Source organism: Podarcis tiliguerta (assembly GCF_965153285.1).
Source record: "Podarcis tiliguerta genome assembly, chromosome: 9".
NCBI lineage: Eukaryota > Metazoa > Chordata > Lepidosauria > Squamata > Lacertidae > Podarcis > Podarcis tiliguerta.
Window position 1 is genome coordinate 13332152 of NC_139542.1, and position 22687 is coordinate 13354838.

At 41.2% G+C, this 22687-nt stretch overlaps 1 protein-coding gene across 2 annotated transcripts; it reads right to left on the reverse strand.

The window, feature by feature from the left end:
• Positions 1–675: 675 nt before the first annotated feature.
• Positions 676–22632, reverse strand: HELQ (helicase, POLQ like). Of its 2 annotated transcripts, none has more exons than XR_014501812.1 (18): positions 22006–22624; positions 18889–19639; positions 18429–18607; positions 16359–16559; positions 15887–15959; positions 13512–13609; positions 12872–12970; positions 12287–12432; positions 10891–11130; positions 9259–9400; positions 7997–8101; positions 7633–7843; positions 6426–6583; positions 5475–5568; positions 4867–5040; positions 4006–4119; positions 2032–2166; positions 676–1293 (listed from the first exon to the last, which is right to left on the reverse strand). XR_014501812.1 is itself a non-coding variant. In XM_083398265.1 (18 exons), the coding sequence occupies exons 1-18, from the start codon at positions 22177–22179 to the stop codon at positions 1216–1218; spliced, it is 3177 nt and encodes a 1058-aa protein (XP_083254391.1). In that variant the 5' UTR covers positions 22180–22632; the 3' UTR covers positions 676–1215. The 2 variants fall into 2 exon arrangements, 1 of the variants encoding a protein (XP_083254391.1); XM_083398265.1 differs by having other exon boundaries at positions 5475–5573; positions 22006–22632.
• Between the last annotated feature and the right edge of the window lie 55 nt (positions 22633–22687).

Below are 22687 nucleotides of genomic sequence, written 5' to 3' on the forward strand. Positions count from 1 at the left end.
CCCAGCTGCTTCCACTATGGCCTCCGCCTGTTGGAGAATATCCCACCCCACCTAGTTCCCTCATGGACTCAGCAACGGGACCAGAGAAAGGAAGAGGCAATGAAAGTGGCAGATAAGCAACATCCCTGCACCCCAAGAAATGATGGAACACTTGAAGCAGCTGTCCTGTCCCCTCCTCTCTGGTCCCTTGACCAAAGCAGTTTGCCTCGTGAAATTGGTTACAAAAGGCCTATAGGGTTTGTTCCCCAGTAAGTGGAAGCAGCAGTGGGAATGCTGTAGTATAGACACAAGACTTCCATTTGTTACTACACTACAGACATATTAAAAGAGAGTGAAATATACATTCACCAACCTGTGAGATTTTTTTGTTGTCTGTTTTGGCATCTTGTCAATGTGCCGCGGTGGGACATAGAACCACAAAATTACAAAACTGTAAAGTCGGAATAGGGTGGCTTCTGAAAACACACACCTGAGATATCACAGGACAGGTTAAAGAGGGGCATCCTCAGCATTTACTGAAAGATAGTGAAGATGCCAAGGGCCATCTAGTCCAACACCCTGCAATGCAGAAATCCCAGCCCCTAGAACATGCCATAGGGACATGTAGGTACAGCTCTATACGTGTTTACGCAGAATAACTCTATGTGCATAAGATTATTGTCTAATATACCAAAGTATATTTTAAAATAGTAACTTTTATTAATCCAAAATCAATAAATCATAATTCATAATGATTTTGTAATCCAGGTATTAAAGAGGCATGTTTATTGGATAGTTTCTTTAGTGCTGGCAAATCATGATTAGGTCTATACAATTTTTATGTTCAGAGTAGTTCAAGAAATTTATCTTTGCTTCAGAACCACAACCCCTTTCTAATTTCCTAACGTGGCCTTATGAAAGGCATTGTTTGCAGAGACGAAGCAAAAATGATTTTCAAAAAGAAAAGAAGCACTTTATAACAGAAATAAGCAGATATCCATAGCAAATGATGATGCCACTAATGATAATAAGAGGTCTGAAAGATGATAAATAAATTTCAGCTTTGCCAAAGAACATCAGTTTCATAATGTACTGAGCAGGAAGTATAGAGAATTTTTTGGGAGCTTTTATTAATAGTGAAATAAGCTCAGCTACATGTATAGCAAACTATAAATAATTACGGTAGAAAAATAATTGTTTGATTCTTGATTCACATGCTAGAGTGATTAGGAAGCCTCAAGTAAGGTCTTCAGGTATTCTCAGTAACTCTTCCACTTCTTCTTGTAATGCCTCGGCCTTTTCAGTCAGGAGCATCTGCATCCAAAAACAACCATGTAAAGTCAAATTAACCTGATACAGTATAAGAAACATTTCTGAATGCATTGGGGGGGGGGGGGAGAGAGTTGACAGTTCTCAGGATGATGTATATTTCATTCTCCTGTAGCGGAAAGAGACTCACAAAGACAAGACTAGTCTGATCCCTACAAAGGCTATATCACACACTCACACATGCCAGTTTCCAACATGCTGGCACCTATTGGGTAAAAACAAAAACAGAACCAAGGAAGGGGTTATGCAGATGAAAGGGCAGGGCTTGATTCTCAGTGGCTATAGTCTCCAGGAGCAAGGGCTAGACTTGACCCTCACTCTTACGGCATCTCCAACTATATCTCTTTACTTTCTCCCATTTTAGTGAAAGTTTACTGTTCATAATAACTTAAGAAGAGCCTGCTGGATCAGGCCAGTGGCCCATCTAGTCCAGCATCCTGTTCTCACAGTGGCCAAACAGATGCCTGTGGAGAGACCAGCAAGTCGGATCTGAGCACAAGAGCATTCAGTCCTATGCAAAAAGCAGACGTTCATTTTTATGCACCTCCCCCCAATTTCTGGTTAGAGAACTGCATCGCAAAATTCAGAGAAGTGCAAATTTAGAAGGATAATTGTGTCTCGGTTGGCATATTGGTTTGAAAATGTGCAGATTGGACCGTTCCCCATTAAGATTCACAGTTTTCATCCCCATTCCTGTCGATGCTTTTCACAAATTTTACTTGCCTTTGCAGATGAAACTATTTGCCTAGCTTGGCTTCGGGACAAATGCTCAATAGTCTTCACCAGGACGTCTGGATTTGCATTAGCCAAGTGTGCTAAAGTTTTATAACCTGAGTTGTAGAGTTGCTTGGCTCGAGCCTGAGAAAGTGGACAAAAGGCTAATTAAAAAAAAGAGGTGGCAACAAATCTATTCATCACCACCACCATACCTCTAGTCTCTACTAACCTGTCATATTTTTAGCTACCGTTTCTGATCACTAAATCTTTCATCAAAACAGCCCTTTTTGTATATTAGATCTGTATATTGATCAAGATCTTTCACCACCTCAACGCACACTAGCCTCAGTAAGTTTTATTGGGGACTATGATAAACACAGAATCAAACGTGTTTGTTTAAAATTCAGGGCTTTTGGAATAATAATAATAATAATTTATTATTTATACCCCGCCCATCTGGCTGGGTCCCCCCAGCCACTCTGGGCGGCTTCCAACAAAACACTAAAATACAATAACCTATTAAACATTAAAAGCTTCCCTAAACAGGGCTGCCTTTAGATATCTAGATATTTAGATATATTTAGATATTTATTGTTATTCCCATGTACGAATGCTTTATGGTTTGTATTTTGAGCACATACATCTGTACTAAGAAGATATTTAAAATATTGCACCAGCCACTAAGCTTTTAGCTTTTAAATCCAGCATTTTATGTGGGGTTGCAATATCACTCCTGTATAGAGATGATGCAGTAGGTCTATTTAACAGCAAAACTTACTGAGGAATGCTTTCAACTTTAGAAAGCTCAGTTCAGGGCCATCTCCAATCTGCCTAGTCAATTTCTATAAAAATACTTTCATAAAAAATGACACCAGGGAACTTTGGCTCCATTGGCCAAGTTTATTTTGTCCTCCGTCTTGTACTGAAGATGTGTTTGCTGCTCAGGGTGCTTTGCACCACACACTCCACAATCATACTGCAATGGTACACAATTTACAATTCCAAGACACCCCTTAATGCATTTATATACAGCCTTTTAAATATGTATCCCAGGGTGGTGTTGACAGCTGTGCAGCTACAATTAATGGTGCATAATGTTATGTACTGAAGTTCTCACCCTGGGCCAGCAGGGGGATACTGTAGATAGTTATGCAAATGAAGGATCGAAAAGTGACCTTCAGTGATTGGATAGTTTTAGAACATTGCAACAGTTACAATTGTTCTGTAGCTCTATATAAGCAGGCTGACTGAGCTCCTCAGTTTAGTTTGGTTCCAGCTTACAAAATAAAGAGATGCTTTGGAGAAATCGCTGTGTCGTCTACTATGTCAACCCACAACTTAACACATAACATAACCAAAAGAACACAGAGTTCGAATAACTTCCTCAGTGCAAAAAACCGCAATCATTCACGATGACATATCAAACAGCAGCCAAAATCTGTTCCTGTACTGACCCCTCCCAAAGGAACATCATCTCAAAAGCTAACATGGCAAAATGAGACTTGCTGGAGTGATAGGGTGAGAAGCATAGGAATGCAAAGCAGGAAACTTCTGCTGCAGGAATTACATTTTTTTCCAGAGCTTGCATATGTGCTGCTCTTTTGCTGGGTAATAAAACCCTGCTTCCCTGGAAAAGAGAAAGCTGCACCAATCTCAGGTAGCAACAGTTACTTTGAGGGATTTTTTACAAACCATCTTTAAATTCTGCTTGGATTCGTTTGGTGAAAGAATACAGTTGTTTGCGACTGGGATCCGTTCTGGAGCCTTGGCCGCTAGCCAAAAAGGATGCAGGGCAAAGCGTCTGAGCCATGTGCGTGGAGTGGTTTGCGCTTCTGTGCATATGTGAGCAGCAAACCTGGAAGTAACCGGTTCCGGTACTTCTGGGTTTGCCATGGACGTTTGCTGGAATGGACGCTGGACAAGGCGGACGTTCGCAGAGGTATTACTGTAGTTATTCTGGTTTGTTACGCATATACTGACCTCTAAAACGCCTGCCACCTCCATAAGAGGGATAAGCTCTGCCTTAACACAGTAAGTTAGTCTCTTGGTAAGTTCTGTCAAGAGAGCTTTATAAACCCAAAATTCATTCAGCTCCTGTAAAAATAAAACATAATTAAAAATGTTAGGAAACCCTCATCGTTCAGTCTGGACACTGAGGTCCAGCTCCGAGGGCGAGGTTACAGGGAACCAGGCAGAGGGCCTTCTCAGTAGTGGTGCCTGCCCTGTGGAATGCTCTCCCAGCAGATGTCAAGGCAATAAGCAACTATCTTACTTTTAAAAGACATCTGAAGGCGGCCCTGTTTAGGGAAGTTTTTAATGTTTGATGCTGTGGAAACCCTGCCAGATGGGCGGGGTATAACAACAACAACAACAACAACAACAACTTTGGTCTGTCCATTTTTGTCAAAAAATTGTCTACCAAAATCCTGCCAAATTTCTGGAAGAGGAAACAGTGGAAAGTCACTGGAACAGATTCCTTGGGTACCATCTTAAAATGCAATGATTCAATAGCAATAGAAGGAGCTAACAGCAAGAAATCCTTTGCTTCTAGTTGACTAATTTCAATGTGGTCCTTTTTAAATTGATTTTTTAATTGAAACATGTATGAAAATACTGTCATAAAAGCACAACGAACTGGTTATTTATTCTCAGCTTCTCCACATGCAAGTTAAGTAAAACAGAATGTGCTGAATGTGGACTATTTTTAAGAAATGCAACTTTAATCAGTTCTGGAATTTGAAAGGGAAGCTGCGTGAACAATTTGGAAAATCTGAAGTAAAAGAAGTTTCTGAGCAACATTTCTGTGTTCCATCAATGAAGTATTCAGCTACTATACATTACCTCACAGAAATGTAGAACTGAGGAAGAGAACGAAGCAGCTGAATTAAGAAGGGTTTGAATGAATCCTCGTGATATGTTGAATTTTTCTGCCACCTCCCATACGTTGTTCACTTTTAACAAAGCATGAAGAACCAAGGACAAGTAGAGTCTACTGGCTGTGCCAGTGTCCACATCCTAAAGGAATATGGAGTATAATTAGAAATTGAAGACACAATCCAATGGAAAAATTGTTTGAATCTTTCAAGTTATCTGAAATAGTGGAACACTCTTACAATTTTAAATTCATCCATTTCTGAGGCTATCTAAACCATGAAATGCAACATAAGAGGCCACACAAGACAATTTCCAGCTAGGAATTTCAGAAACAAGTAGTCCCAAATATGACAACAAATAAGCTTTAGTATGACTCTAATATGATGCTTTTCCGCCATTCATGTGCAACTAATTTCTGATCTACTTAATGTTAAGGTACTCAAAATTTTAATCCAATCGTTTATGACCAACTCCAAGAAAGGAATCACAGAAGCTCCCCTGAATTCACAATTTTGATGGATAATCCGTTCCCACAGTTATCTTTAGACACCTGAAATAAGAAATCTTCCTCTTACCATTCTGACAGCTTGTCCAGAAGCCTTTTTGGTAATAAAGCTCTCCGGAACACCAACAATCTCTGCTACTTGTTGTTCTGCTGGACTTAGCTGACTGTACTAAAAAGCAGAATTAATCTCAGATCTAAAGGAAAGTTACATTCTGCAGAAAACACAGGGCATGCTCTGTGCCTTGTGAGAGACATAGGAGAGTGGCACTGGACTCAACTGTACAGTGTTCTCCTCCCACCACCCAAACTTGGCATGAGAGCAGAGATATGTGCAGACTGCATCACCGCAGGGAATCTCTGGGAATGAGAGGTCCCTCCATGAACCCTCCGAGTTCTCTTGTCTTGCCTGGGTGCAAGTTATGCACGTGCTGGGCTATGGGATGAAGAGTCCCGTGACATTAATTTCTAAAGGCAGTTGCTGCACGCGAAATGAAAAACTTCAGACGTGTAACAGATAAAACACTCTTGAGGTATACTGCAAAAAATTCACTAGCTGCACGTAAGTTTCAATATCTGCCTTGTAACAAATAATAATAATAATAATAATAATAATAATAATAATAATAATCCCTCCCCAGCCAAGGCCGGGCTCAGGGCGGCTAACAACCAATAATAAAAAACAAGTTGAATGAATACAACTTAAAAAACAAGATGAAAATACAACATTAAAATGCAGCCTCATCACAGGAGGAGAAAGGAAAAAGGAAATGCAAAAAGAAAAAGAAAAACCCAGGAGTTTAATGTTAAAAGGTCTGGATCCTGCATGTATCTGAGCATAATTTATTCCCTAGGATATTTAAGACTCCATTTGCACAAGGAACAACTCTAGCTGTTCCACTGAAGCTGACAAGAGAGCCTTGTGCTTGCTAAGTTCAGAAAAAGAGAGGAAGGCTCCCAGGGAATGCTATGTAAAGATATAAAAATCATCTTCTAGTTGGGTTTTTTTTTTTAAAAAGGTTACCTGTCTAAAATAGATCATCCAGTTTGGGCTACACTGCAAAACCATACTGTACGGTGTTGTCAGGTAGATTAAATGTAGGCAACTTTCAAGGATTAGCCCCTCAAGGCCTTTCTTCAAGTCTGCATAGAGCGTGTCGCAGTACGCCAAATCGATAGAACCTAAGATGTAATAAAAAGGTAGACATCATACAACGGCCCACATTGCACAGATCTGATCTTCAGAATTTGATGAGGCATTTCAGCATGTCAACATGTTGGAAGACTGTTAAATGCTCACTACCCTTTCAGGGTGGCAAGCCACTTGCTCTTCTTAGCAGGAAGCGCTGTCACCTCAAACTCCATATTTGATCCCCACAAACCAGGTCCAGCAGAGCTCTCCTTGATTCAAGGGGGCATCGGTTCTGTGGGGAAGTAGCCTTTCCTTATGTCTATGACATTCCACACTAAACTCCTCACTATCATGGGCATGCTTACAAGCATTGTAGAATACACAGTGTTGCTTTGTCTTTCCCATACCTATCTAGTTGGCTGCTCTGCTTGAAAAGATTGCCGAACAGAATGCTGGATGAGATAGGCTTTTAAGTCTGATCCATGTAGCTTACATGCAGATTGAATTTGTGGAGTACTGGGAAATTGAAGTTCCCTTGCAATACGCACCAGGATCATGTTTTACCTATTAATGTTTCCTTCCACCACAATCTGACAGTGGGACAAGGTCTGAATGTGATTAAACTACAAAAGGAGGATAATATTAGGGGGGCAGAAATGAGAAGCTAAAGAGATACTGGATTTATTTTTATACGTCCATACAAAATCAGTAGTTGAGCTGGGAACTGAGAGCCATCTTGGCCAGGCGAAGACATTTTGATGAGTGAGGTGAAAATCGAATCAAATCAAATCCCTTTTCACTTCAGAAAAAGATACAGGCAGCAACCATTTTGCATGGAGGGTCCATTTTTTGTCCCTGCATGCGTCGGCAGAGTGAGCATAAGCCCAACCTGCCCCATTCTTCCCTCTTCCGGGTCCCGTGCATCAGCAGATGCACACAAAATGGTCACTCTCTGTAGCTATAAATTAAAATTATGGGAGATTTCCTGCCCCCTAATTGCAGTCAGAATCCAATTCAAGGTAGCCACTTCATTCTGCCTGCTGGTAAGACTGGCCTTGCGTGACTGTATTTTAATAGATCCCAGAGGGAGGTTTTATACCTTTGTAAGTGGCTTGACCCAACCTAGTGATAACTAGAATTTGTCCACCATCACAGCTTGTATTATCTTTTAGGAGTCCATTTTGTTTCAGCCCTTGCAATACTTCCGTAGTTACATCCTGGAGGCTCTTTCCTTCAGGCAGAAGCTGTGGCTGGACACTAAACAAGGTTAGTTGCATGAACTGGAAAACCTCTTCCGGACTGGTTGCTATCTGTAGTGGAACACAACAGGACAAACGAGAGTATACAAAGACTAAAAAAATACTAAAAAAAAGAGTTTGCTGTTTCGTTATTCTACCTGAAACTTTCCCTCCCCCAATCAGTCTTCTTAATACAATCAACCAGTTTTAAGGTTTCAAAATTACCTTTAATCCAACCAATGATAAGATTAAACTCCGGATACCCTTGTTGAACTCAAGCAGGAGATTGCTGTAACAGCTTTCCAGAGGGCTGTATACTAACTTTTGAACCTTAAAAAAAGAGCAAACAGCTATGTGAATGCAAGTTATAAAATATGGCATATTTGTACCTAATGTTCCTAAAAGATTATCTTCTCCATTATGTCCTAACAAGATCTCCCCAAGATCTGCACTGCTTTAACCACTGCATTTGTGAATCAACTGCCCTGTTCTGTAATGCCTTACAAATCAAGTCATTTGCAGCTAGGAGTAGCATCTTCTCTGAAACTTCATGTTTATGGAATGACCTCTTTCTCGGGGAGTGGCTGTGACTATATAATGTCCACCTATTAATGAAACCTTTGGGCAGTAACAGCTCTTGGCTCTTTACAACTCATTTTGAGTTTTTAGGATGTATGATAGTTTGCCCTGTCTTCTGCTGTTGCATTTGCATTTTAAAAATTGTGGGTTTGCTCTGCTTGACTACAGCTTTAAATGCTGGTTGTAATCTGTCTTGAGCTATTTTGGAAAGTTATAAAAGTTTTAAATAAAAACAAACAAAAAGGATACAAAACAGAGCTATTCTCAGAGGATGCTTCCCAGATCTACAGATCTATTCCTCTTCAAATTTACTGGGGATAGTTTTCAATGCTAGTCCTACTCAGAGTAGATGCATCGAAGTTAATGGACATGATTAACTTGTGTTCAGTAATTTCAGTGAGTTTACTCAGTGTAGAACTTAGCTGAATATGACACTGAGCCTTTTTCAGTGGTGACTTAAGATTACAATTTGGCATTTGTTTAACAGATAAGAAAGCAATTATTTCAGCTGTACATACCTTAACAATGCATATGTTTCATATTTTAAATATGTGGATTTATAATCAGTATTTTATTTTTTCATATATCACATTTTTGTTACAGAATGCTATCTACCCAAAGCCCATGCAGGCAGGCAGTTTATCTTATAAAACATTTTCTAAAGTCAGTATGTTATGTTACTGGGTGGTGATGCTATTTTATGATGAGATATCATTGGTTTTCAAGATGAGGTACTGGCCTTGCTTAACTTATAAAAAAAGAAAAAGGGCCTTTAAATATACTTCCTAAAAGGATGATCAAATTATTTCAGAGCACGCTTACATTTAAAAATTTGACCATCACCCCATATTACGCAATTGACTTATACTGATAAGTGTGAAAATCAAATTTTTTTTTGCTTAGGTTACCAGATTCCGGTCTTTCTCTTGCGCGATAAGAATGCTTTCACCAGCTTTGTCAATACCGGCACGGCCAGCTCTGCCTATCATCTGTTTATACTGGTTTTTCTTCATGAATTCTGTTGCAACATATGGAGCTCTTAAAATGACCCTGTGGAAACATTGAGAATGTGTTTTAATTATCGTATATAATGTTCAAAGAATTTGATTTTTTTTTAAGTATTACTAAAATGAAGAAAACAAAATGCATCAGATTGTTGGAACCCCAACATTCCTCAGAACTGTTACAGTGCATACAGTTATACAAATTTTTATACCATAGCAACTTTTGACTTTGCAGCACCTTTTATTTCTGAAATATGCCCTAAAGGCATGTAAGAATCTGCCCAACATTGCATGCAACAGGGGACACAGCAACAGTATCCTTAATAGCCAAACTCTAGAATTCCGTTATGTTCTCTGCCTGCTGCTACTGAGAGAATAAAGAATAGTTAGACCAAAAGACAAGTATGCTACATCCAAGTGCTGTAACTTGATTTAGATTTAATCATAGAATTTTGTAGTTGGAAGGAACCAAGAGGGTCATCTAGTCCAACCCCTTGCGATGAACAATTTGTCCAACATAGGGCTCAAACCCACAATTCTGAGATTAAGTCTCATGCTCTACCGACTGAGCTATCCTCAGAATTAATGAGTAGGCAGCAGCTGAGCAGCAAAGGAACAGCTAAGGGAGCTGGGCATGTTTAGCCTGGAGAAGAGGAGGTTAAGGGGTGATTATGATAGCCATGTTCAAATATATAAAAGGATGTCACATAGAGGAGGGAGAAAGGTTGTTTTCTGCTGCTCCAGAGAAGCGGACACGGAGCAATGGATCCAAACTACAAGAAAGAAGATTCCACCTAAACATTAGGAAGAACTTCCTGACAGTAAGAGCAGTTCGACAGTGGAATTTGCTGCCAAGGAGTGTGGTGGAGTCTCCTTCTTTGGAGGTCTTTAAGCAGAGGCTTGACAACCATATGTCAGGAGTGCTCTGATGGTGTTTCCTGTTGGGGGTTGGACTCGATGGCCCTTGTGGTCTCTTCCAACTCTATGATTCTATGAAACACCTGAACAGTTCCTTAAGGGACACTAAAATCATCAAGACTAATCCTGCAAATTCCGTTCCTTCTTCATCATGGCCAGAAGTGCTTCAAGGAGGAATCACTGAAGAGTGAAATGAGACTGGAAAGGGAAGTTACTCGCTATCTCTAGTTCTATACTGGTCATACGTGAGCCCACGCAATAGGAACTACAGAGCATCTTCACACCAGACCCTGAACGCAGGCCTAGTACATACCAACAACAAATAAGGGGGTAAATCTGTTTCTCCAAATTATCACTTCAGACCCCTGCATTTCTTTTGTGTATGGGAGGAGGGAAGGGGGCTCAGAGGACAAAATGTTCTATGTAAAAACATTTCCCTGCATACAGAATGCTAGCACGTCAGGAAAGGTCCCTGAGCATCTCGTTTTCTGGTCAGCTTCCGATGCCCTGCTGGACCCCTGCCTCTGGCTTCATGCTCCTGAGTGAAGGAAATGTTAAAATCTGTTCCATGCTCCGCATGATAAAAACAGAAAGACGCAACATTTCTTAAAGATTAACCTTCGAGCTGGCAAGTTAACCCCAGCAGCAAGGGTCGAGGTGCAGGTAAGGAGACAGAGGATTCCTGAAGAATAAGCTTCCTCTATTCGTTTCCTTTCCTCACTGGTAAGGCCACTATGGTGATAGGAGATTCCATATGGAATTGTTTGCTTCAGTACTGGGCAAAGTCTTCCATTGCAGATGTTTCTCAAATCTGTAAGAAGATCGCGTTTTTCTTTCTCCTTCAACTTTTTATAGTCTCTAGGAAAGAAAAGTACACTTAGATTATGTTTGCATACCAACCATCTTGGCTATTCCACCTGACTTTCAATTTGAACTTAGCCTGATCTTTTATTCCCCTTCCTTCCTTCCCCCTCCCCCTTTTATGAAGATTACCCGCTCTGGGATCCCACAGCTAATTCTCCTTGCTGGCCCAAATAGGACTAATTTAGCCAGCTAGCCCTGGTGATCATCTAATGTTTATTGGATGGATTTCCCCCCTAAATTGATTTTTGAATTCTGAATTTATTGTTATTCACGTTTTATACTGTATTTTATGCTGTTTTCTGTTGCATCAATTAAGTGTTTTAAATTTGTTGTTAGCTGCCCTGAGCCCGGTTTTCTGAACCGGGAAGGGCGGGGCATAAATAAAAATTTACTTATTTATTTATTATGTGTCACACAGTGCTAAATTATTCATAGTCTCTCCCTTTCTCCATCAACATCGCTGCCACAACACAGAATTATATGGTACTTCAAAGGTTGTTATTCTGGACACAATAGTACTATCACACCTTGCAGTACTCAACAGTTTGCTCAAGCTGCATATATAATCCTACAGGGTTATACATGATCCTGTTTGATCAATGCATACCATTCTGATCACTCTGCTTGCAATGGGAAGAAACAGGCCTCTGCATCAACATTAGTAAACTCCGAGGTTAACTGTAAACATGCTGTAATGGTTCTAGGGGTTGCTCGTGCGTAAATCGGCGCCACACCTGGGTGGGTTGCCTGAGTGAACCCTTTCTGTCTGGACAGCCACTCGCCTGTGGCTGTCTCAGTCGCTGGCAGAATCCGTCAGTGGGCGTTTCTTGAACTTCTTCCAGCATAAAAGTTCTTTGACGCCTAGTCGCCGCCTACTCTCCCTGCGCGGAAGCCTTCTGCGCAGGGAGGCTGTGGGCATTGGAGGACCCGTGCTCTCCCCGCTGGTCTTGGAGCCACCTCGCCGATTCCCCCATCTGCCCCCCTCCTCCACTGGTGCTACGCTGATTTCCTTCCCCAGAAGATGTGCTGCTTCTCTCCCTCCCGGGACACTCTCCGGAATCCCTCTGGAGCCCTCCCTTTCCCTCTGGCTCCGATGGCAGTTCCCTGACAAATGCCAATCAAGTAAGTATATTGCATCCAGGAAGCATACCTGTTCAAGTGCTTGCAAATCATTTCTGCTACGTTTTCACAGTTCTTTTTAGTGGGACAGAAGACAAGGCAGGAGTACTTTGGAATAACTTCCATCACCAGTGCAATAAGGTGATCAGGGTCAGTCTTCTGCAGACCAGTAGAATACTAAAAGATAACACAGTTTTGTTTCTGTTATGGATAACTTTGTTGTGCCTCAGTTACCAGTAATCAAAATATTCAAACAAAACTTCAATGTATTTGATGTTACAAACTTATCCATTTTAAATTGTTGCTTTAAATGAAAAAAATAAAAATACAAAAATAGCACCCATTTCTTTTGTCATTTTAGTATCCCCCACCTAAGGATACTAGAATCAGGACCATACATTCTCTGCTGGTAAAATACACACATATCAAACATTATCTGTAAACAAAGTAAGCAATTCTATTACTACTACTACTACTACTACTACTATCTAGACTGATTTGCATTTTTAGAGCCAATTGTTTTTGTTAGACACAAGGAAGAACATGTTGAAGCATATTATTTTAACTGGCTATGGATAAATGTTAAAGAAAAACTTTTTATGCTTATTGACATTACCTTGAAATTAAGAAGACGTGAAAATCTAAAGCCATCTTCCGCTTTGTTATCAACTTCATAGATCGTGTCTCGTATTTTTACATATTCTTTCAGTTCGACCTATATTTTTTCAAATGTACATAGAATAATTAGATTATGACTTCTATTGAGAAAAAGCCATACTGAGGATGTAATGTGGAAGGCATTTGAAAAGAGAAGAGTAGCTTATTTTTTTTCTTTAAAAAAAATATATGCATTATTCTTTTTGCCTTTCCTAAAAATCACAAATACTGTAAATTGAAACACTTTCTTGAATTATGGTGTCTGTGGCTTTTACGTTTTGTAAGGTATTTTCCTTATGACTTGTTTTATAAAGAGGAATCCGTAAACTCATCTTTGCCACAATAGTGATTAGAAGGTAACGTATTTTAAAGAAATTTGACCATATAAAGCTAAACATTTGAAAGGCTAATAATGAATGCTATGTTCACTGTCAAATTAAATGCCTGGAAAAAACAACAAATACCACTTTTCACCAAATTAAATGCCTAAAAAGCTCAGAAAGGAAAAATGCCTTCTCATCCCTTCAGTTAGTTCAAAATGGTCAATATGCAACATTTACCTCTAAGAAAGTCAACAAGTTCTCTAGTCAAATACATACTGGTCTGAAATTACTGGTGTAATATTCCGCTTTCAGGAATTGCTGCAGATCTCCAACGTTATTTAAAGTTGCACTCATTCCAATGATCTGAGTGGTTTCTATACAAAATATAGCAACATACTTTGAAATATTACCCTCAATGTATCATCGAAGAATAGTAAAGGAAAGTCATAATATCTCATATTTCAAATAGAACAAGACAACCACTTTCTTCATTAGATAAATAGCAAGAGCAGCATCAACCTCATAATCACCCTTTTTGACTAATTGCACCGGATATTGTTAAGACTGACCCACAAAATGCAGCCCTGGATAACTCTAAGCTGAGGTGGCAAAACTTCCTAAGTCTACAGTTACATAATAAAGTATTTGTATATCTGAGGCTGCAATGGTACCGTATTTTTTGCACCATAACACTCACTTTTTTCCTCCTAGAAAGTAAGGGGAAACGTCTGTGCGTGTTATGGAGCGAATGCCTGTGGGTGGCGGGGGGGGGGGGATCTACTGCAGTCGTGAGCAGAGGATCTATGGTTCCCCTTCCTTCCCTCCTCCGTGGTTACAAAGCATGGATCCACATGGATCCTCAGGATTTTTGCATTGGGCTACTCCAAACTCACTGTCAGATCACATGTCTGTGGCCACAGCATGAACCACAAAAATCATATATCCACTAGAAAGAGGGAAAGGATTTGCTGAATTAGCTAATTTGAACTAGAATACAAAAAGGGAGGTGTGAGGAAGTCGAGGAAACAAGCAAATGAAAGATAAAGATATGAAATTTGGATGTGTTTTTAAATGTTTTTGTTTTTTCTTGTTGTTTTGTTGTACTGTTTTGTTGTACTGTTTTTTCTTTCTATTTTTGATGTATTGTTTGTTAAAATTTTTATTGTTTTTCCCCTTTTTTTCTGTAACTATTAAACCTCCAATAAATATTACTTAAAAAAAAAAATCATATATCCACTATTTCGTTTAGAATATTATTTTTTCTTGTTTTCCTCCTCTAAAAACTATGTGCGTGTTATGGTCTGGTGCGTGTTATAGAGCGAAAGATACGGTATTCAGATTAACTGGGGAATAATTTCAGTGGAAATCAGTGGGACTTGCAGCCAAAATAAGCAGACAAAACAGAGCTATCCCTATCATGAGGCAGAGTGAGGCAGCTGCCTCAGGCAGCAGTGGCTGTTCTTCCTAAGATCCATGGCTGTACCTTTCTGTTGAAGGAAAGAGCTCTCCTTGCTACATAGCCTGTTGCCTCCCATGCTCCCTCCATCCTAGGGTGTAGCTTGAAAAGGTGAACAAAACAAAAGATAAAGAGGGTACTTTTTATCACATGTGGTGGACCTGCCCCAAGGTGAAAGACTTCTGGGAGAAGATTTATAATGAATTTAAAAAAATGTTGAAATATACATTTACTAAGAAACCAGAGGCCTTTCTTCTTGGAATAACAGGTTTGGAATTGCCCAAGAAAGATGTTAAATTATTTTTGTATGCCACAACTGCTGCTCGAATTTTATTAGCTAACAAGTGGAAAACACAAGAAGTACCAACAGTGGAAGATTGGCAGATGAAGATGATGGACTTTTTGGAGCTAGCCAACCTGACTGGAAGAGTTTGTGACCAGAAGGAGGAGGATTACCAAGAAGAATGGACGAAATTTAAAGACTATTTAGTTAAATTAATTGGAGAAGCTTGCAAATACAGATAGGCTTAGGATTTAATCAGGTAATGGGATGAATTAGTATGTTTAATACTGAATTGGAAAGGAAAACAAAAAGAGGTTAAGTGATTAAGTTAATTTTTTAAGAATAGTAGTTTTGGAAAACCATTAAAATGATATACACTGAAATTCAACCAGGGGGATACGAGGAAGTCACTTAACAATGTTACTAAGTTTGGTTTAAATACGGTAGAGATTTATGTTTATTTATTTATTTGTTTGTTTAAAAACATTTGGAAAATCAATAACATTTTTGGAAGAAAAAGAAAAAAGGTGAACAAAACAAACCTCAGTATATACAAATAGGCTACTTGATTTGTTTAATTTGTATTTCTCTTTACCATCTTGAAATAATTTTAAACTTCATGTTGCCAGTGTTATTTGATGTTTTATTTTGTATAGCTAACAGCTGCCAACTAACATGCTCTCTGAGTGGCTCACAAAAATTAAGAATTAAATACAAATAAAAAATACAAAACAATACAAGTGGAATATATTTTATGCTTCCTGGGGTCTGGGGGCTTGAGATGAAAAATAAGCATTTAAAACACTTTACATGTTGAAATATACTATTACACAGACAAATTACATACGTTTTTAGAAACGGCACAATTGATGTAGCTATTATTTGAGTCCAAGATGTGCAGAAATTACTTACTGCTTGTGTAAAGAATCTTTGCAAGAGTCATTTCTAGAACAGCACCACGACTTCCTTCTCCAAGCATGTGCAACTTCAATTAAAGAAAGGTGTAAAGAGATTATGAGAGTAGGAAAGAATCAGTACCCAAGAACACTATGAACGTTAAAATGGAGATCAGATTTCTTTGGCATACGTGCTGCACTTTAAAGCTATAGGCTTGGTTCTCTGGCATAGTGTGGGGAGACCAATTAATGTCAGTCTTAAAACCCATTTTTATATTTTGTGTTGGTTACAATTGAATGCAAGTATGTGTAATATTACTAGTTACCAATACAGAATCTTGAATATATTTCAACCAATTAGGGATTATTTAAAAAGACAAGTGCCCATTAATATAAATAAGTAGCACAGTCCAACTTCTACAAACAAGTTTGAATTTATAAATAAATTAAAAGCATTTTAAAATAGTTTCAGGAGTTTTATAACAAACCTCATCAACCACAACTAGACCCAGGTCACCAATTCGCCCGGTTTCGATCAAGGAATTCACTAGGGTGTGCCCTCTTTCAATAGTAGCAATGTACAGAGATTTCTTAAGCCTTCTTTTGATTGGAGGAATCCTTCCTTTACTTCCTGCATATTCTTCAACCAGAAAACCTAGTTCCATTCCAAAACCCGACAAACCAGCAACCTACCATATGCAATAAATAAACAATAAAAACACAACTGAGAATTCTTTTTTTACAAGTATTATCAAAATTTTATACCAGTAACATGTTTGCAAGCAGCTTATAATAGAGACCAGCTGCTGCAGGCAAGCTTTATTTCACAGCTGTTTTTATAATAATAATAATAATAATAATAATAATAATAATAATAATAATAATTTTTATTTATACCCCGCCCTCCCCAGCCAAGGCCGGGCTCAGAGCGGCTTACAAGCAATAATAAAAACAAGATGAATTACAACTTAAAAACAAAAGTAAAATACAACATTAAAATAATGGAACATTAAAATATTAAAATGTAGCCTCATCGTAGGAGGAGAAGGAAAAGAAAAAAGAAAGAGAGGGAGGGAGGGAATCAAATTGGCTCCAAGCCAAAGGCCAGGCGGAACAACTCTGTCTTACAGGCCCTGCGGAAAAAAATCAGATCCTGCAGAGCCCTGGTCTCATGAGGCAGAGCGTTCCACCAGGCCAGAGCCAGAGCTGAAAAGGCCCTGGCTCTGGTTGAAGCCAATCTAACTTCCTTAGGGCCTGGGACCACTAGGGTGTTGTTATTTATGGACCTTGAGGCTCTCCGTGGGGCATACCAGGAGAGGCGGTCCCGTAGGTACGAGGGTCCTAGGCCGTGAAGGGCTTTAAAGGTCAAAAGCAGCACCTTAAATCTGACCCTGTACTCCACCGGGAGCCAGTGCAGCTTGAAAAGCACTGGGTGAATATGCGCCCATGGCAGAGACCCCGTGAGGAGCCTCGCTGCAGCATTCTGTACCCGCTGGAGTTTCTGGGACAGCTTCAAGGGCAGCCCTGCGTAGAGCGAATTACAGTAGTCAAGCCTGGAGATGACCGTCGCATGGATCACTGTGGCCAGGTCGGGGCGGGAAAGGTAAGGGACCAACTGATTGATGCGGCGAAGGTGGAAAAATGTCGCCTTGGCTGTTGCTGTAACTTGCGCCTCCATGGAAAGGGAGGCGTCAAGGATTACACCCAAACTCTTAACAGAAGGCAATGGCACTAACTGGGCCCCTGCAAGAGAAGGGAGTTGGTCCCTCATCCCCATGCCATCCCGACCTAGCCATAGGACCTCTGTCTTCGAAGGATTTAGTTTAAATCCTTCGAATAAGGGTTCAGTGGCACTACATCTCAAAATCAGTAAGTAAAATATCAACTGTCAAATGAAGAATGCCTGTCCAGTGCTGTGCTCATTTCCTCAGGAAGTGAATCCCACAGAATTCAGTAATTCCAGTTAAGGAGACCTACCTGCATAAAAGAGCTTTAAAACAGCTTCCTTTGATTATCTGCTCCCTAGAGCTCCCACACTTCATCTTTAGACTGATCACATGCAGACCCCTGCCATTTAACCACCAGCCAGTTACCATATTTTTCGCTCTACAAGACACACTTTTCCCCTCCTAAAAGTAAGGGGAAATGTGTGTGCGTCTTATGGAGCGAATGCAGGCTGCAAAGCTATCGCTGAAGCCTGAACAGCAAGAGGGAGAGCTGCACAAAGCCTCTTCAACATTTGATTCAGAATATTTTTTATTCTTGTTTTCCTCCTCTAAAAACTAGGTGTGTCTTATGGTCAGGTCCTATAGAGTGAAAAATACAGTATTTCTCCCTCTCCCACTCGTTTTGTTTATCACTAGCCTGATTAAGAGTACTGGAGAAAGCTTGCACACTATTTGGGGGCATTTTTATTGGCCTGATCATCCTAAAATGGATTTTGGAACTCCCAATTAAGTGTGCACAGGGTTGCAGCCCATCACTTTCAGCAATTTATGCAAAAAAGTTGAAGTATACTACAAGGATGCATAAGGATAAAAAGCCTATTATTTCCACACCTTCTCCTGGACTATAGCCACGTATGGTAGGATCATTAAAACATCCATTTGTTTGCAGAGTAATTCTTGAAGAATTAAAATTTCAGCTACAAGTGTTTTTCCACCGCTGGTTGGCAAAGAGTATATTAAATTCTTTCTCTGCTGCAGGGACTCTAACGTTAAACAAGCATGCTGCCAGTCTGTAAAAATAAGAAGACAGGTGTTACCCTTCTATTCAGTGATTAAAGATCAAAACAAGAGTCTTTTGGAATTCTGCAAATTGTTCACTAAACAGGATCATTATTGGTCAATTTGTTAGAGGATGGTGCTGATAATTCCAAGGTTACAGGTTCAATCCCCATATGGGACAACTGCGTATTTCTGCATTGCAGGGGGTTGGACTAGATTATCCTCAGGGTCCCTTCCAACTCTATGATTAGCACAGAATTTAATACTACAACAAGCAGTACAGTGGTATTACCATAAAGTTTGTCAATTCCTCTGAACTCTGCTAGCAGCTCCTTGACCTTGGTTGGCAATCCATAAAATGGACCAATGTCAACAAAGGAAGCCCTGTGAGTTCTCTCAGCAACCCCAATCTCTTCAGATACAACAGCCTCTTTGAGCTGTTTGCTTTTAGACACCAGTGAAGCAGGAGCTCTTGCATTTTCAGTCATTGCACTTTTGAGATGATCTTTGAGACTCCTCCTCCTTGGTTCAGACAAAGAACTTGTAGATGGTTCACTATCTTTTTTAACATTGTCTGTATCATGACAATGAGGTACATCTGATATCTTATCAGGACTTTGATTCTGGTGATAGGCTCTTTCTTTTACATTTGCCACTTTGGGAGGATGAATCAAGCATTCCTCTGATTGTTCAAGAAATAAAAGCTGTGATGATGGAAGGTTTTCTAGACTATCACCATGAGGATCTAGACTGCTATCCTTCTGCTCTTTCATAGTGCTTAAAAAATCATATTTTCTTCTGCTTCTGGAGTCGGTGGTTGATTCTGGAATTGGCAATATCTGTTCTATATTCTTAGCATTTTGTAGCTGAACATCTCCACATACTGGCTCGACATAAGTATTGCAATCTAGGTTTTTAATATCCAGGACACCATCAGTGGACTTCATGCATCTTTGCTCTAGGTCATGTACTTCAGCTAACAAAGAGTTGTTGCCAGAAAAACTGTCATAGTCCCCAAACAATTCAACTTCACTGTCAAGATACTGCAAGAAATAAAAATCTGAATGAGTTTTTATAATATTTAGCATTTACATTACCTTAGAGAGTTTAATGCACTTCAGACACATTATCTCAATAACCCTTATGGCAATCTATTAAGGTAGAAGAGTAATATTATTCTCACTGTTCAGAAGGTGAACTAAGACATAATTTATCAAGGACCATCTAATGAGATTTTGCATGAGACAAGTTATTGTTATTGGCTCTGTGTCATTAACAGCATTCAGAAGTGGGAAATTAAACAGCGAAACTTTCCCTGTCTCATGCTTTAAAAGCTTCCTCTGTTTAGCTTGCTTCAGGTTATTTTTAGAAGAGCATAAAAAATGATGGCAGTTCTACTAAGATTTACAGGACAATGAAACATGAATCTGGTTCAAACACTGACAAAATTCACCTAAAATTCACTAGTTTCTTCAAATTCATGTTTAAATAGATGGATTCCAACAGTAAAATGCACAGCATAGGTTTGTTTCATCTGCCAAAAAGCCAATTAGCCTCCACAATCACTGTTGTCAAAATTTCTTTACAAGTCTCACAAAGCGGAAAGGGCTTGGAAAACATTACTCTGGATTCCTTTCTACATTGAAAGCTGGCTCATACTGAATTGCAGTCCCTTGGCTTCACCTAACTCAGTATTACAACCGAAAGGCAGTGGCTATCCAAGATTTCAGAATGAAGCCCTTCCCAGCTCCACCTGGAGATGTCAAAAGACTGAAGTCTTCATGCAGAGCAGATGCTGTACCACTGAGCAATGGCCCTTGCCCTTTGGGGAAACATCCCAGAAAAGCAAACAGGAAGACAACACAGCAGATCCACCTCCTTGGCTGGGCTCCCCCTTGCCAAATCCCACGAGGGCCACCCCTTCCTGCTGCACTTCTGCGAAGGGCCACATGCACTGACAGCACAAGAATTCATACTTCCAACCACAGTGCCGCTGCGCCTAACAGGTGCATTGCGCTGGGTGGGAATTATCCCTGAAGTCTTGAGTATACTCTGTGAAAGGCAGCAGGGAGCATCTCCTTTTGCATGCAGGTGGTCTCAGGTTCAAATCCCAGGGAGGGCTTGGAAACCTTGGAAAGCCAGTACTGGTGGGTGAAGGTAATATTGAGCATGACAGACAGGCAGATAAATCCCTCTGCTCCTAAGCCCACAGGGGAAGGGCTGCAGCTTACTGGGGATCTCACTTGTGGGGTGCCTCAGAGTTCTGTCCTCTCCCCCATGCTTTTCAACATCTACATGCAGCCACTGGGAGAGATCATCAGGGAGTTTGGGCTGGGTGTTCATCAGTATGCGGATGATACCCAGCTCTACCTCTCTTTCAAATCGGAACCAGTGAAGGCGGTGAAGATCCTGTGTGAGTGTCTGGAGGCGGTTGGAGGATGGATGGTGGCTAACAGATTGAGGTTGAAGCCTGACAAGACAGAAGTACTGTTTTGGGGGGACAGGAGGTGGGCAGGTGTGGAGGATTCCCTGAATGGGGTAACTGTGCCCCTGAAGGACCAGGTGCTCAGCCTGGGAGTCATTCTGGACTCACAGCTGCCCATGGAGGCACAGGTCAATTCTGTGTCCAGGGCAGCTGTTTATCAGCTCCACCTGGTACGCAGGCTAAGACCCTACCTGCCCGCAGACTGTCTCACCAGAGTGGTGCATGCTCTGCTTATCTCTCGCTTGGACTACTGCAATGGGCTCTGTGTGGGGCTACCTTTGAAGGTGACCTGGAAACTACAACTAATTCAGAATGCGGCAGCTAGACTGGTGACTGGCAGCGGCCGCCAAGACCACATAACACCGGGCCTGAGAGATCTGCATTGGCTCCCAGTACGTTTCCGAGCACAATTCAAAGTGTTGGTGCTGACCTTGAAAGCCCTAAACGGCCTCGGTCCAGTATACCTGAAGGAGCGTCTCCACCCCCATTGTTCAGCCTGGACACTGAGGTCCAGCGCCGAGGGCCTTCTGGCGGTTCCCTCATTGTGAGAAGTGGGGTTACAGGGAACCAGACAGAGGGCCTTCTCGGTAGTGGCGCCCACCCTGTGGAACTCCCTCCCTTCAGATGTGAAGGAAATAAGCAGCTATCTCATCTTTAAAAGACATCTGAAGGCAGCCGTATTTAGGGAGGTTTTTAATATTTACCGCCATACTGTTTTTAACACTTGATTGGGAGCCGCCCAGAGTGGCTGGGGAAACTCAGCCAGATGGGCGGGGTATAAATAATAAATTATTATTATTATTATTATTATTATTATTATTGGCTTGCAACCCTGGAGATAAGCTGCCAGCCCGTGTAGGCAATACTGAGCTCGATGGATCTGTGGTCTGAGAGGAGGATGGGGCCCAGAGTCAATGTGGGTACCTCATCCTCCGGTTCTCCCTCCGCTTCCCCGGTGCTCAGCTTCTTGGGAGCCGGCGGGAAGCGGGAGGAAGTCCGGCTGCAGCTCCCCTTTTCTTCGCCAGGCTCGGCTCCCGACCGCTGCCTTTTCTGCCGCCGCTCCCGCGCCCTCCTCACAGCGACCCCGTCGCCCTCCATCGGGCAGCGGCATAGCCTAGCACCGGGCTCCCCCGCCAAGCCGGCACCGGGCGGGCGGGCGGCGGAGGAGCAAGCCGTTTCCCGTGAGGGTAAGCCCCGGCTCCATCACCTCCCGTTTGCCTTCACCCCTCTGGACACAAATGGAACCGCCCAGCTCGCCTCACAGCCGCGTTCTTGCCCCTGGGAGGGCGATTCCAACTGCTATACAAAGAGGGGGGAAAGGAAGAGATATCGCTGACCCGAGGAGCTCCGCCTTCCCCCTCAACGGCTATTGTTCTATAGGACATGGCATTACGGCGGCCTTCCGCCGCACCGGTGCCCTCTTGGACTACAACTCCCATCAGCCCCAGCGGAGGGCAGTTGTAATTTGTATCAGGGCAGTTGCAGTTTAAAATCCCCAATAGGCAAAGGCTGTGAGGGCTATTTGTGTGTGATTGAAGGTGCGTGCAGGGTGTTACGTCACTTCCCGTTCATGAGCCCTTTGAGGAGAAGCTTAGGAAACGGAAAT

Bases quoted from the DNA above. Each gene is read 5' to 3' on its own strand.
- HELQ (XM_083398265.1), bottom strand. From the start codon at position 22,179: ATGGAGGGCGACGGGGTCGCTGTGAGGAGGGCGCGGGAGCGGCGGCAG. The intron at 16,560-18,428 runs GTGTGGAAATAA...TGCATATGGTAG, and splicing joins TGGCTATAGTCCAGGAGAAG to GTTGCTGGTTTGTCGGGTTT. The intron at 12,971-13,511 runs GTATGTATTTGA...GAAAAAATATAG, and splicing joins ACACCAGTAATTTCAGACCA to GTCGAACTGAAAGAATATGT.